At 47.1% G+C, this 13,686-nt stretch overlaps 1 protein-coding gene across 10 annotated transcripts in view; it reads right to left on the bottom strand.

Moving 5' to 3' along the window:
- The window catches only part of VPS13D (vacuolar protein sorting 13 homolog D), a 139,047-nt gene that overhangs the window by 57,045 nt on the left and 68,316 nt on the right, over nucleotides 1-13,686 (bottom strand). For all 10 annotated transcript variants that reach the window (XR_006416824.1, XM_044452261.1, XM_044452254.1 and 7 more), the window contains 9 exons: nucleotides 12,716-12,842; nucleotides 11,049-11,191; nucleotides 9,836-9,966; nucleotides 7,847-8,022; nucleotides 6,342-6,465; nucleotides 5,919-6,154; nucleotides 4,825-4,933; nucleotides 3,587-3,750; nucleotides 1,276-1,384 (listed from right to left, as the gene is read on the bottom strand). Coding sequence is in view for 9 of the 10 variants with exons in the window: in XM_044452261.1 (XP_044308196.1) it covers nucleotides 1,276-1,384; nucleotides 3,587-3,750; nucleotides 4,825-4,933; nucleotides 5,919-6,154; nucleotides 6,342-6,465; nucleotides 7,847-8,022; nucleotides 9,836-9,966; nucleotides 11,049-11,191; nucleotides 12,716-12,842 (1,319 nt within the window). In the remaining variant the exon portion in view is untranslated. The remainder of the gene's footprint in view (nucleotides 1-1,275; nucleotides 1,385-3,586; nucleotides 3,751-4,824; nucleotides 4,934-5,918; nucleotides 6,155-6,341; nucleotides 6,466-7,846; nucleotides 8,023-9,835; nucleotides 9,967-11,048; nucleotides 11,192-12,715; nucleotides 12,843-13,686) is intronic.

Here is a 13,686-nt window from a genome sequence, read left to right as displayed (position 1 = left end):
CAGGTGGGAGGGTTCGAGGCCACCTTGCGCGCTTCAAAGCTACTCTAGGAGGGAAAGGTATCTCCCAGCTCCCTACACTGACCCAGTTCACACATGACGCTAAACCATCCTTGGGACAGTGTGAACACTCTGCAAAGACGGGGCCTGGATTCCCAGCCAGGCAGTTCAGGTTTCGAACGTGAGATAAATGGGGCTGAACGGGAGGAGCCGAAAAGTCAAGGGGAACAAGCGAGGCTACTCATGTTGTGGCTGGGAGCCAAACTGCGCTGGCCATGGCGGAGAAATGCTGCAGAACAAGCAAGAGGGTCAACGAGCGGCTGTTGCAACCGAGTGAGGCAACACCAGGCCGAACGGGCACCCCGGCCATGTAAAGTCAGACATTCCGGCTGTCCGGCCACAAGCTGTACCAGCCACCCCGAGGGCAGAATCCAGACGCCGGGAAAGGGGAGGGAGGAGGGGGCCCTTCCAGGATGGAATCAACTCTTCACGTGGGCAGAAGCTATGCCCACAGATCGGAGGGATCAGTTCTTTTATGAGGCAATTCGTTCATAGCTCTCCTAGAAAATGCAAAGCCCATTTAAGCGCCAATAAAATACTATTTCCCAAGCTCTTCATTTTGATCAGCTGGAAAGGAAGAAGAGGGGACAGATGTGCTCACGACGTGAGTACAGGGCAAAGGATGGAAGTCACGGTGTGCCTTCTCCTTCCACACAGCAGCTGGACTCGAGCTGAGTTTGGCTGCGCTTTTAAGGTGGCGCAGCCTAGTGTTATATCCTAACGGGGAAGTGGCTTCTAAGCTAGCCAATCCCAAACCAGGGTTCAAAAGCTTGCCGGCTTAAATAACCATTCTTGTTCTGGATTAGGATTGCCTCTTCAGACTTGATGCTAAGGGGAGATTCCTTGAAAGTGAAACAAAATTTTGCAAAGGATCTCCTCCTGCTTTGTTCCGCTGGAACCTTTGCCGCTCAGATCTTATCCACACGGCATTGTGTGTGAACACAGGCATTACAGGGCTGGTTCCAGGCTAACAGAAAATGAACTGGGATTAAAAAGCCTTACCTTTGAGCTACAGATAGTGCAATAGTTCTACCACCCCTCCAGAACCTGCCTCTGCCCTGGCAGAAACGCATGGGAAAGTGCACAATTAATTCTTAAAACCCCTTAAGGTAGCAAACAGCCTGAGATACAGTTTAAAGGGCTCTCTGAACATCCTTGCGTTGAATTGTTCACCCAGCAGCCATCCCAAGGAACACACGCGAGAACAGCAGTGCCAACCTGTACCACCAGTCCATGCATGCCGCAGACGAGCTTCCCATCCCGGAAACTCCAGGTCTGTGTGGTGCTACGTCGTCTGTCTGGCTTTCTCAGCATCAGTGGCTCATACCTAAAAAGGAAGAGAGCCTGTTTCCGGGCCTGTGTTTCGCCACTTTCCTCCATTTCTGGAGATCTGTTCATATTTGCTTATTCTGTTTTCTCTTCACCCACAGCCCACCCCTATGTGCTAAACTGAAAACAGATTGGAGCGACTGTAGAAATGATAATGTAAAAACTGTAGTAAGCAAGCGCTATTGAACAAAGACAAAACCCACTCTAGCTCACGTACAAAATTGCACTGTTTTTTTGCAAAACGAAATAAGATGAAACGAAATGAAACGAGATGAAGTGAAATGGGACAGGGTGAAACGCGGCAAAACGAAACGGGATGGGACGGGACGGGACTGGACAAGACAAAACACTGATGTCTGTTCACAGAACCAGATACTGTCAACCAAATGCCTCACTCCCGGATTTCCTATCAGGAAGCTATGGCTTTTCACAGCAAAGGATCAATTCAAGGCTGTCGGCTCTCTGGTCCAAGGATGGACCGGTTATGCCAGCTGGAACCTTTGCAGCTCAGATCTATGCTGAGGGCATCAGTTGCTGGCACCAGCACTAATTCCCAGAGTCTCTGCCAGAAGCCAGACTAAAAACACAGTTGGACAGAGTTAGTTGAATGTCTGTCGGAAAGAAAATTTGAAAAACGGGGCGGCAGGCATGGAACACTCGGCGTAAGATCTTAGCATCCTGTAGCACTCCCGAGGGGAGATGTGGGTGCCTGGAACTCTGAACAGGTCAGCTTCTGCTAGGAAGCGAGGATACGCTGCAACAGTTTACTGCAGGTCCCACTTCTGTGGCTCTGTTCTCAGAACCCCTTCAAAAAGACCAAGCAACCAAGGAAAAAACCAAAACTGCACTTTGAGAGTTTCAGCAGTAGCTTTAAAAATTGGTGCATAACATTCGTGTGGACAATGATCTGACCCACACAGCACGTTGTGCCAGAAGCCCACAGGGGCACCTCTGGCAGGTGAACCCAGGCAGCAGGGGTTGCTTCAGATAACGCAAAAACAAGCCGTGGGTTATTTGAAGGTTGTCTGTCTCCTGCCAGCTAGGTTCTCATGACACGGGAGGCTGGGTGCTTGCGGGTGCTGGGCAAACATTCCACCTCCACATGCCTGGCACAAACTAACAGCCTTTGCAGGTAAATTAAACCACGATGAACTGCTGGGTTGTGCGAACCAAGCAACTAATGTGCTGAGCGGAGTTATTCTGCTTTCTACAGCTTAGATGCACAACCCCCATTTTCTGCCAAAGTGAAAGGATGAAAGAGATTACATACAATATTTGGCAAATGCAAAAAAAGGCAGTAATTTCATACGTGCTTTTAAGTTCGTTTATTTTCAGTCTTACATGAATAAGGTATGTTTAAGCGTTGGGCTGAGAGCCGAGACTGGCACTGGGGAAGCGAAGGCATCGTTGAGCTGCAAATCAGCACAAAACCAAGCTGGATGCCTGGAGCTTCAAAGCCGCTGATGACGATTAAAAGCTGGCTCAGGTGCAACTGTGAACCAGGGTTTGCTGCGATGGAGCCAGAGCTTCGAGGATCCTCAGACCTGCTTTGATCTCGAGGCTGACCACAAAGCAGGGGGGAATGAACCCACGAATGGCTCAAACTTCCACCTGAACAAGACCTAGCTTGGAACGCATCCAAACTTTAAAAGTGGCTTGAGAAGGAAACGTCTTCCTTTTGTTAATTTTTGTGATAATTACCCTCCTGCTTGCTTCTGTTTTTACCTACTTGGACACCTAGATCTTCTCACGAGCCTCTTCTTTATGCCCCGCTCCCTTGCCAGCACGTGACGGGAGCAGGGCCCGCTGTGCCACCTCCCTGCCTTTGGAGGCCCCGTGGCAGAACAACACACCTGGCTCAGGCCCACTGTCAGGTGGTGGCCAAGTGGTGACCTTCTTGCATCAGGTGAGGCCTGCTAGCTGCTTGTGCCACAACCGTTGTGCTCCGGACTTCGGTTGTTTTTAAGAACTGGAGGGATAGCTGTGCTGCTCTGTTCTTTTGTATTGTATTTGTAGCATTTGCAGGGGCCAAAACAACTACTGCGTGTAAAACACTGTAAACTCCCTGGCAATATATGCCACATGCTGAATAAAGAAATTTAAGCTGATGGCCATTTTGGGGGACTGATTTCTTATGTGCCTTGAGAACCTGTGGAAAAGCCGGGTGCAGAAAGCAAGGCAGGCACCGAGGGCCGCCTACCTGTTATCTGTGACTGCAGCAAGGCCGGCAATGTCCAGGATCATGGAGGATTCTGTGGCCCAAGGAGGGGAGGACTTATTCGGGTGGCGAGGGACTGCGGAGCCTTCGTGGCAAAGCATGCCTGTGCCAGTCATTCGCCACAGCTGAGAACGCTTCCCGGGCTCCTGCGAAGAAACCGCGTCAAGGATCGTGGGCAGACCAAGGCATGCGAGGTTGCGATGAAAGCGATGAAAGCGACAGAGAGAGATTCAGGAAGGACAAGTGCCACGTCCTCCCTCAGGGAAAGAGAAACCAAAGGCATCGATACAACAGACCTGCACATGAAAAAGACCTCGGAGTAATTGTGGACAACAGGCTAAATATGAGCCAACAATGCGGTGCAGTAGCCAAAGGGGCAAATGCTATTTTGGGATGCATTAACAGAAGTATCGCTTCCAAATCATGAGAAGTGGTATTCCTCTATACTCCGCTTTAGTCAGACCTCACCCGGAATCCTGTGCTCATTTCTGGGCAGCAAGACTGAAGATTCAGAAAATTTAGAAAGGGTCCGGCGGAGGGCAACAAAGATGATCCAGGGTTTGGAAGCACTGCCCCGTGAGGAGAGACTGAGAGAACTGGGCATGAAAAGGGAAGAGCCTGAGGGGGGACAGTTCTGGCACAACACCAAACAGTCCGACCTTACAAAACTTCAAGGAGCTTCAGATTCTTGCACCTCCTCATTCTCCTCTCAAGTGTAACGGTTCATTCCATATTCCTGGTTGCAGGAATATGGAGCTGGACAACATGACTTAACCTTAGTTTCCAATCCTGGTTTGTAGGGCAAGAGAAAAACCTAGTTTGAAGGTTTCAGCAAGCTACGGTTTGTCTTGAACCAGGAAGGAGGAAGTTGCTGCATGTGAGGAGGAGGTGGAGGGAGCACTTGAGCTTCCTTGAGGAACTCTCCCGCAATGTGAAACCATCTCTGATTCAGCCCAGCCATATATATTTGCAGTTTCCCAAATGATTATGAAGAATTACGAGGCAACTGAAACCACAATTACCAAAAGGCAGGTAAGAAAACCGAACTGGCTGCTACAGTGCCTTGCCTTGAAGTTCTTAGCAAACAGACTTTGCCATGTTGACATATATGCAGTGAGTTAGCAAAGTATCAAAGGTGGGACATCACGTGAAACAATGCCGGTCTCGCTTTTCCTTTATAATGAAGACGTCTCTCCCCAAACCTGTTTAGAGTTCCATACCTTTTTCTTTAATATGACTCTCTGTGTCTTCAAACAAACATCCAGGACAAGCTCCGCACAATCGACCTCCTTAGTTGAAGCCACGGGTCTTCCAGTGTCTTCCTGAAGGCTAGAATTCCAAGGAAACCCACTGGGTATTTTGAGAAATCTCCTACTCTCAGAAGCACACAAGTTACAGGATGCCTGACTGGCCTGAATGGAAAGGCAAATTTTCGGAGAAAGCAAAGGGGAATACAGAGGCCAACAGGCTCCCTGCCTCAGAGGGAGGGAAGTCTCTAGCCCTTTTAGTATGTTTTTCCCCACCAGCAGGGAGATAATCCATTTTGGATGGATTCTGGTGGGTGATGCGACCTGCAGAACTTCAGAGCTAACAGTCTTGTTATACCTTGCCGGGTACATAAGCAAGGAGAGACCCCTCAGAAGACAGAACCAAAGCTGCCCTAGGATGGAGCTATTCTATTTATAGCCTGCCTTTTTTCCTCCCAAGGAACTCAAGGCAGCTTACATAATTCTCTTCCTCCATTCAGTTTTAGCCTCACAACCACCCTGCGAGGTAGGTTGGACTGAGAGTGGCTGCCTGGCCCGAAGCCCGGGAGCTTCCTGGCTGGGTGGGGGCAAGAACACAGATCCAGACTCCCAGTCCTGCACACGTAACCACTACACCAAACGCGACAGACCCTCCCACCTGTTAAAAGTGTTTGTGAGTGGTGGTTGTCTTTTTTGCATGTTCCGTTCCAGTGGGTGGCCCGCGCTTTTATAATATGAAAAAGCTCCCTGGGCTGCAGACCTGTGCCCAGGCTTGTGGAGAAATAAACCCTGAGGAATAAAATGGGATTTATTTCTGGGGAAGCATGCGCAGGGTTGGGTCACTGTGTTCATGCAGCTCCCTGGGGGCCCAGCAGAGCGTTGCATGCTGGCTCCCCATAAAAGCAGAACAAAAAAAGATGGAGCCCATGTCGGGAGGCACTTAAACCAAGCAGGAGGAGCGATGGAATAGAAATGTTACAAACAAGTAACTGCCAATGATGGGCAGGTCTCCTCTTCCGCGGGACCCGGCCCCACGTTCCCAGCAGACCGCGCAAGCAAGACGTTACCCCGAGAAAGTGTACGTCGCCGCGATATAAATGAAGTTCTCGTAGTAGAGCTGCTTGCTCTCCTGGAAGTTATTCATGCTGCAAGTAACTTCGGAGGAGCCAGCCCCTTTCACTGTCAGCGTTATGAAGGGCCCCAGCGTGGGCTCATCCCAGGCGTAATCTAAAGAAGTCCCCGCCTTGACTTCGGTGCTGAGCCGTGGTTCCGTAACGCCATGCTGCGTGAACACAACCGGGACCTACGGTAAGAGCACAGGAAAGGTGTGAACAGTTTGCGGCGAACGCTGGATTCCTCCGGCTTCACAGACTAGCAGAGGGGACCCTAAAGGAACCTGGCACGCGGGCAAGATTTAAGCCCAGGTCTCGGCAGTCCACCCCGACCGTTGGTTCTCGCGTGTCCATCAGGGGCCTGCAAGAGTCTTTTACCTTGGAGAAGTTGTCTATGCGGAACGTCGGTGGCAACTGATCGGTATTGCTGAATGAGACACGGAATGTGGCTCCCTTGAGAGTGATCTCGACTCGCAAGAAGTAGCATTTCCCAAAGGTGTCCCTGCAGAACATGAAACAGGAACCGCCGGGGGTCAAAAACTGGGAGAGCTTCTCATTGTAACAGTTCTTCACAAAGTCGGGGTCAGGATTTTCAGCAGTCCGCAAGCACAGCCAGCCAATGACACCTTGAAAGCTGATGGGTGCAATATGCAATATTTCCACTTTGACGCCTGCTGCCTTGTAAAATTAACTTCGAAACAGGGAGACTAGATCGGTCTGGTGTTAATTTTGCTGCTTCATTTTCAGCACTCGGGGTTTGGCAGACTGCCCATGATTTTTGCAGGGAGGAAAACAATCCTAAAACCAATTCAGCAGGAGGAAATACATGTACTCAGCTCTTGCCCCCCCCAGTGGGCAGGGTGCTTGGGCTTCGAAGGTAGAGATGTTCACCCCGTTAAAATGCAATTTAAAGATTGTGTTTCTCCCAGCTTCCACTGAGGAGATGCGCCGAGACAATACTTTCAGGTAAAGCTTTGCTGGGGACAATGAGAAGAAATGGAATCAGCCCCCCTCTGAGAAACGATAAAGCAGAACAAAGGTGGACTTCAGGAAGAAAAGTGGCATTGCTTGGTGCCTCAAATAACAGCCCCAGAGAGGTCTTGGGCAGAGTTGCAGGGCACTGCTGTCAGACCTTGCCCTGTCACTGGATTCGCCTCCTGCAAGATTAGTATGAACGAGACACTTCAGATGGTTAGGCCAAAAATAATTCCTCATTCCGGACTCAGCTGTATGATTTGCAGAATGGGAGATCCAAAAGGACATGGGCTTCGGGGTGGGATGGATCTTAAGGCTTTCCACGCACAAGGACCCCTTTAAGTTTGGTTCCCAAATCAAGCACTCCTAAACGGGAGTGCCCCACCCCTGTAAGAGACGCAGAATTGGAAACAAGAGGGATTTTGTCTTCTTCAGAGGAAGCTGCCCGCTGGTGAGCCGAGAGCTCCCCCATGCTTGGATTACCAGGGGGCAACCAAAAGGACACATCTATCTACCCATCACTTCCCTTTTCTCCTTGGATCTTGATGCCTCAAAGGAGGAGAATTATTTTTTATCTGTAAGTCATATGCATCCAAACTGCAGCTGCTGCAGAAAGCAAGGCTGCTCATTTAAAACAGAATACACGAGACTGCTCACTGACTGAAGCAAAGTTACGAGCCGCTGGAAAGCTTGCGTGTATTCCAACCTGTCAGGGAGGTCTAACAGAATGCCATGCGTTGGCATACATGCACCTGCATACTTAATAATAACATCCTGTCCTCTAGATCGGGACAAGATATTGTCTGTGGGCTGCAATGTCAAGAACAAACACGCATTTGTTTTCGAACCGGAGAGGAGGAGGAGGGGATTTTACGGCAAGGGTGTGGAATCACCCAGAGATGAAGTACCTCATATTGATATGAAAGGAGCTGATTTTGTTGAGTTCAAAGCCTCCAGACCAAATGCAGTTGGGAACATCCATTAAGCGAACGCACAGTAACTGGTCACAGTCGTTGCGCGGCCAGTGGAAGACAACGCTCGAGCCGGGGAGGGTGGAGATGTACCCCTCTGGGTTGGAGGTTCCCTGATGAGGAGGGAAAAAACACACGTCCTTCACAAGCAGTATCTGCACATGGTGCATTTTGCATAAGGACAATTAATTAATTGTCATTAATGTATTTTGATGCTGTTAGCCGCTTGAGAGAGCCCAGTCTGGCTATGCAGCAGTTTCTAAATAATAAATAAAAGATACAAGTCTTAGCACCCGCATATAAAGAGAAACCAGAACATCTGGATGTGGCACAAATAATGAAACAGCAACAACAAATTGGTGTGGTTCTCCCAACACGGTTAGCAAGACACTCTGCGCTACTGTCTCTGTTATAAAACTGTGGATTTGGAGCATTTGAACACAAAGGCTAAGTACATTTTGCACACGTCTTATGGAGAAGATCTAGACATCTTTGGCATCTCCCGCACTGCAGAAATTAAATGAAACTTCCAGGAATTTTGGCAATGGGCTTTTTGCTGCTCAGAAAAGTACACGCTTCTTCATTTCTCATCTCCTTTAGACAGCCCAAGGTCCCTCCTCTCTCCTACGCACACGGATCCCATGGCTCCAGAAGCCATCAAGTTTGCTTCAAGACAATGCTGCAAACGAACGTGCTCCAGAATGCCCTGTCCTTGACAGCCTGGCCTGCCACATGGAGTTAATGCCCCATCTTATCCATCATTTCCGTCTTATCCACTTCACTTATCCAACAAGTTATTAAAAAAAACCAAACCCAACCTTAATGTGGTGCCTGGGGATAATCAAAGCTTTTTGTGCTGGGAAATCTTTCTCCCAGGAGTTATTTCTGGAACTGGCATAACCTTAGTGAAAGAATGCTGGCCGTCTATGCTATTTGAACAATGCTAGTCCCATCTCTCTCTGAAGAGGAGGCTGTGATAGCGTAACTGTTTTATCTGCTGCTACTTTGGAATTGCTGTTTTTTTTATCAGTTCTTTGCTTGGATCCCTTTATAGAGCAGTTTATATGCTGCTCTTCCAATATTGGTATTTGTGTGTGATGTTGTGATACTGCCTTTACTGACTCTAGGAAATTGCTGTGGGAAGACAATTTATCCTGAAATTCAGCTTGAAATATCAGCAACAGAATCCAGCACATATCTACTTGGACACAAGCTCCACTGAATCCAATGGGGCTTACGTCCATGAATCTATTTATTTATTTATTTAAAACTTTTCTACACTGCCCCATCACAATGTCTCAGGCAGTTCACAACAACATTAATAAAACAGTATAAAGATAGAAACGAGAGTAAGAACAGCACAGCATCTGATGGTAGGTATAAAACCACAATTTAAAGCAAAGTAGCAATTATTGGAAGAATAAAAAGGGTTTCGCCGGGCACCAAAAGGAAAGAAGCATTGCACCAGGTGAACCTCTCTGGGGAGCACGTTCCACAGTCAGGGTGCCACCTCAGAGAAGGCCCTTCTCTGGGTAGCCACTGTCCCAATCTCCTTCAAGAAGGGCTCCCGGGGGAGGGCCTCCGCCTCAGATCTCAAGGGGCAGAAGGGCACATAGGGGAGAAGGCGCTCTTTTAGGTATCCTGAACCAAAGCCATTTAGGGCTTCATAGGTCATCGCCAGCACCTATATAAAGGTGTATATAGGATCTCAGCCTAAACATAAAATGAAGAGGAAAGTAAGATAATTCCAGAGGGAAAGCTCAGGGCAGAAAACGCCAAGCAATGTTCTTTGGGCACCAATATTAGCCGACAGATATTCGTGGCACATGCTTTTGTGGGCATCTTTAAGATGCCACAAGAGTCTTTATGTTGCATCCTTAAAGTGTGGCAAGGTGGACACATAAGGAGAAACAGAAGCGTTCTTACCTGTCCTCTGGCAAACTTCCGCTGTGCAAAGGCAAGCTTGTGCATGGATTTATTATCTAACAGGTAGCGAGGCGCAAATATTACTATACAGGTGTCGATGTAGCGACCTCTGCCTGTCTTGACATCAATACCTGGTAATTGATACAGCTAATTAGAAAGGAGCATCCAAATCAAAATCTTAAAGAAAACATAGACACTTTCTTCATTAGCGCGGGACTTAACAAAGATGCATGTTTAATCTTGGCTTGCAAACCAGGATATCAGGTTTCAGCCTGAGTTTAACCCACAGTTTCTCTAATTCAGAGAGCAATGACGATTTAACAGGCCTTGAAGCTTTCATGTGGGCTATTAACAGCCAACCCAATCTGCATATTCAAAGGCAGCAGGAGAGCCTTGCAAAATTTTTCATATTAGGAATTACCTTCATTCGCAAGGATGCCAGACAGATTAGAAAGCCATACACCACTTTCCCCTTTCAATATGACAAATAGCTAAGATTTCCAGAAGCAATTCCCTCCCCCCGCCCCCAACACTGCCCCTAAAGAGAGAAACAAACTCTTCCTAAACCTTAAAGGTAGCTTAAACTAATTTTAATTTTTAAAAGGAAAAGAAACACTTCCTTGGGAAGGGAGAAACCTTGATTCTTTCTTACCCTGGACACTGCTGGTTTCTATTCTTTTACTATTCGCTGCTCGCTTAACACGTTCTGTACTGTTGCATATTGGTGTATTGCTCTGAATTTAACTAGCACAATTGCTATTATATACAGACCTCTGCTAGATGCAAACCTCATACACAAGTCATTGCCTCTTACTTCCTCCTTAGTATGACCATGAGATATTTGGAATGGCAGCCTGTCATTACAACCAAATCCAGACAAACGGAAGTAGGTCTTAGCTCTGCTTTGCAGGGAAGCCACTTCCAAAGCATGATTCATAATGCTGGTGTGGTTCCCTAAACTGTAGATTCAGGGGCAAATAAATAATCAACCACTGCTGACCGAAAATGCAAGTGAAGGCTTCCGTTCCCCTTCTCACAGTCACGCTGGAGGAGGCCGTGAGGCGAGAATAAGCTTTCAGCCACTCTAGGAGCCAGTTGTGGGGGAAAACTAGGTTTTCCACACCTTGAATCTTGGCTTGGCAGGGATTTCGTTCACAGGGTGGCCGCTGATGGGCGCTGACTTGACGGCGCACAATAATATAAAGGTACATACCAATATTATATATAAGGCCAGGTCTGTTTCCTTGCTGGATCACTTTGAGGGCTCTGACCCCATTCCCTCCGTCCAGCGAGAAGCCCTGGCACCAGCCAGGAGTGCCTTCGGGGTGAATTCCTCGCCCAATCCTCATGGTGCAACTGCAACATGGAACGGGAAATACCGATTGGATGGTCACTTTTGCAGAAGCCTTGACAGAACCTAAGACTGGCCCGCATTTGCTCGGCTATGCCGTGGCCGCTTTACAAAGGTCAGTGCTAAGAGGAAACTGCCCAGAGGAGGAGCTGCTACAGAATTAGCTCAGGGTGCTGTGTCCTTGGAATAGCATATGTATATCGAATGCACTCGGTGTACCTAGCCACCTCTCACACAGGTGCTGATCTCAGCCAGGTCCCTGCCTGTTCTCCAAGCCCTGGCACATCTTCCGGAAGGAGTCCTCCATCGGCAGAAGCCTCCCTGTGCTTTAAGGGCCATCAGCAATGTGTCTGCTAGAAAGCATGCCAGGTGGTCCGATCTGCTTCTTTCGCATTCCTACAAGGATTACTTCTATTTCCTCGCACGGAGCTTAACTGAGATGGATTCTTCAACCCTGAGAACAAATGGGCTTGCAGCGGTCCTTCCGAACGGTCAAAGGAGACACCGAATCTTCTAACAGCGCTTTCACTGGATGTGCTAACATTTCCGTATCACCGTGGACATTGCTTTTTATTTCCCTCACAGTTTTAGGCTCCTGCAGCCCACGGCATAAAAGCCGTGCTTGCCCCTTAATATCCTCAATTACGTGGCACTACGGATGAGTTTTTACCACTCTCAGCTTCACATGCTACATACCTCTTGCCTGCTTTGACTAAATGGCAACATTATTCATTTTTTTATAAAAAAAATATAAACCTCGCTAATTTAGATTAGCTTCGCCTGGCACTGAGCCTATATTCTTTTCGGTGGCAGGTCAAAACCTTTTCATTTAAGTGTTATTTTAAAAATTAGTATTTCAATCATTTTAATCAGTCTCTCTTATTTTTATTGGCTGTATATTGTTTTATATTTGTATTAACCATTTATTCGTTTTTGATTTTAATGTTTGTAAGCCATCCTGAGATGCCACGCATGGAGGACGGCATATAAAAGTTTTAAATAAATAAATAAATGTCCTACATAGGACTCTCTGGGTGTTGAGCACTTCAAAACTAATGAAATAGATAAAACACAAACACAGTATAATTTAGTACAATTTAAACAACTTCCTAGGTCACTAACAGAACTATTTTGAAACAAGTATAGTAGACTAAGACCATCTGTAAAGTTAATACGAAATTGAAAAACTATTCAGTTACTAAAATGTCAGGAAAATACAACTGTCTTTGCCTGGCGCCGAAAAGACTGCAATGAAGGGCACCTGGCATTCTGCTCTGGGGAGCCTATTCCAGAAGCAGGGGGTGCAACCACCAACAAGTCCCCTCTTCTGTTCACCATGCTCTTCCCCTCTTAGAGGAGGGTTCTTTCGGATATGAGCAATTGCAACATTTGTCGGAACAGACATTTGGTCCTGTTATAGTCTCCTTAGCTACTGGGAACACTTCCCGAAGTTCACTGGTTATACTGATCTATCATCTATTTTTAAAAATACTCATAATCAGTGAATAAATACAGGGAATAGAGCTTACAGGTGTGGCTGTTCTTTGTCCGCGTAACAGAAGAGGAGAGGACTCAGGCTCCGGGCAAGCTCGTGCTCATCGAACTGGCCCGCTGCATCTGTCTTGGCGTTGTCTTGCCTGAAGATCAGCGGCAACCCTTCAGAAGCAAAGCCGTGGTTACTTGGCAGTTTAATTCTCTCAGGGCACAGTCCTGCACATGTTCGGACTCCCAGCATTCCTAGCTGGGCCAGGCATGGTTTTTTCCTCTCCAAAAAAGGCATAAGGTTGCAACCTTAAACACCTGTTATGCCAGGTTGTTTGGCCCTTTGTTATTAGCCTTGCATTTTTCATTGGTGCCCCCAACTGGCAACTTCCCTCTATCAGAAACTCCAAAAAGTGGGTAAAACGGCTATTATCTCCAGGCTATATCTAAAGAGCAATGGACCCTTTGCACACAGGGAGAGGTTAAGAGAATTATTATGAAACACTGGAAAGACAAATTTCTTTCTGATACGCTGTTGTGGGTGATATATATACTCTGATGATGTTCAAATTGGGGCTTTTGGAAGAAGTAAGTCTTTCAAACCACATGTTCTACTTTCAAGGGGTTGCTTACTTTACGAATATGCATTTCTAGAAGTTTGTTTTCGTAAGTTTCATGTCTATACTGCCCCATAGCTGAAGCTTTCTGGGCACTTGAAAACAGTCTATAAAACCAAGGCAATAAAATCCCATCAAGGAAACATTAAAACAATGAAAATATACAGAAGAGTGACCCTTTATTCATTATACTATGTTATAGCACTACTTATATAATTTGTGTTCTTAGTCAAATCAGATTCTATTGTTACTTTATATTTGCAAGAGACTGAACTGAGTATATGCAATGGAGCACTTTTCGGGTTTTGTTTGCAAATTTTTAAAAAGGATAGATAGGCTGAAATCCGCAGACACAAATCGCATCAGTTTGCAAGTCATTAAAAATGGGCCAAACAGCAATG

Source organism: Varanus komodoensis, unplaced genomic scaffold, assembly GCF_004798865.1.
Source record: "Varanus komodoensis strain SLA01 unplaced genomic scaffold, ASM479886v1 scaffold71, whole genome shotgun sequence".
NCBI classification, from domain to species: domain Eukaryota; kingdom Metazoa; phylum Chordata; class Lepidosauria; order Squamata; family Varanidae; genus Varanus; species Varanus komodoensis.
This window is presented reverse-complemented; position numbering and strand designations above follow the sequence as displayed.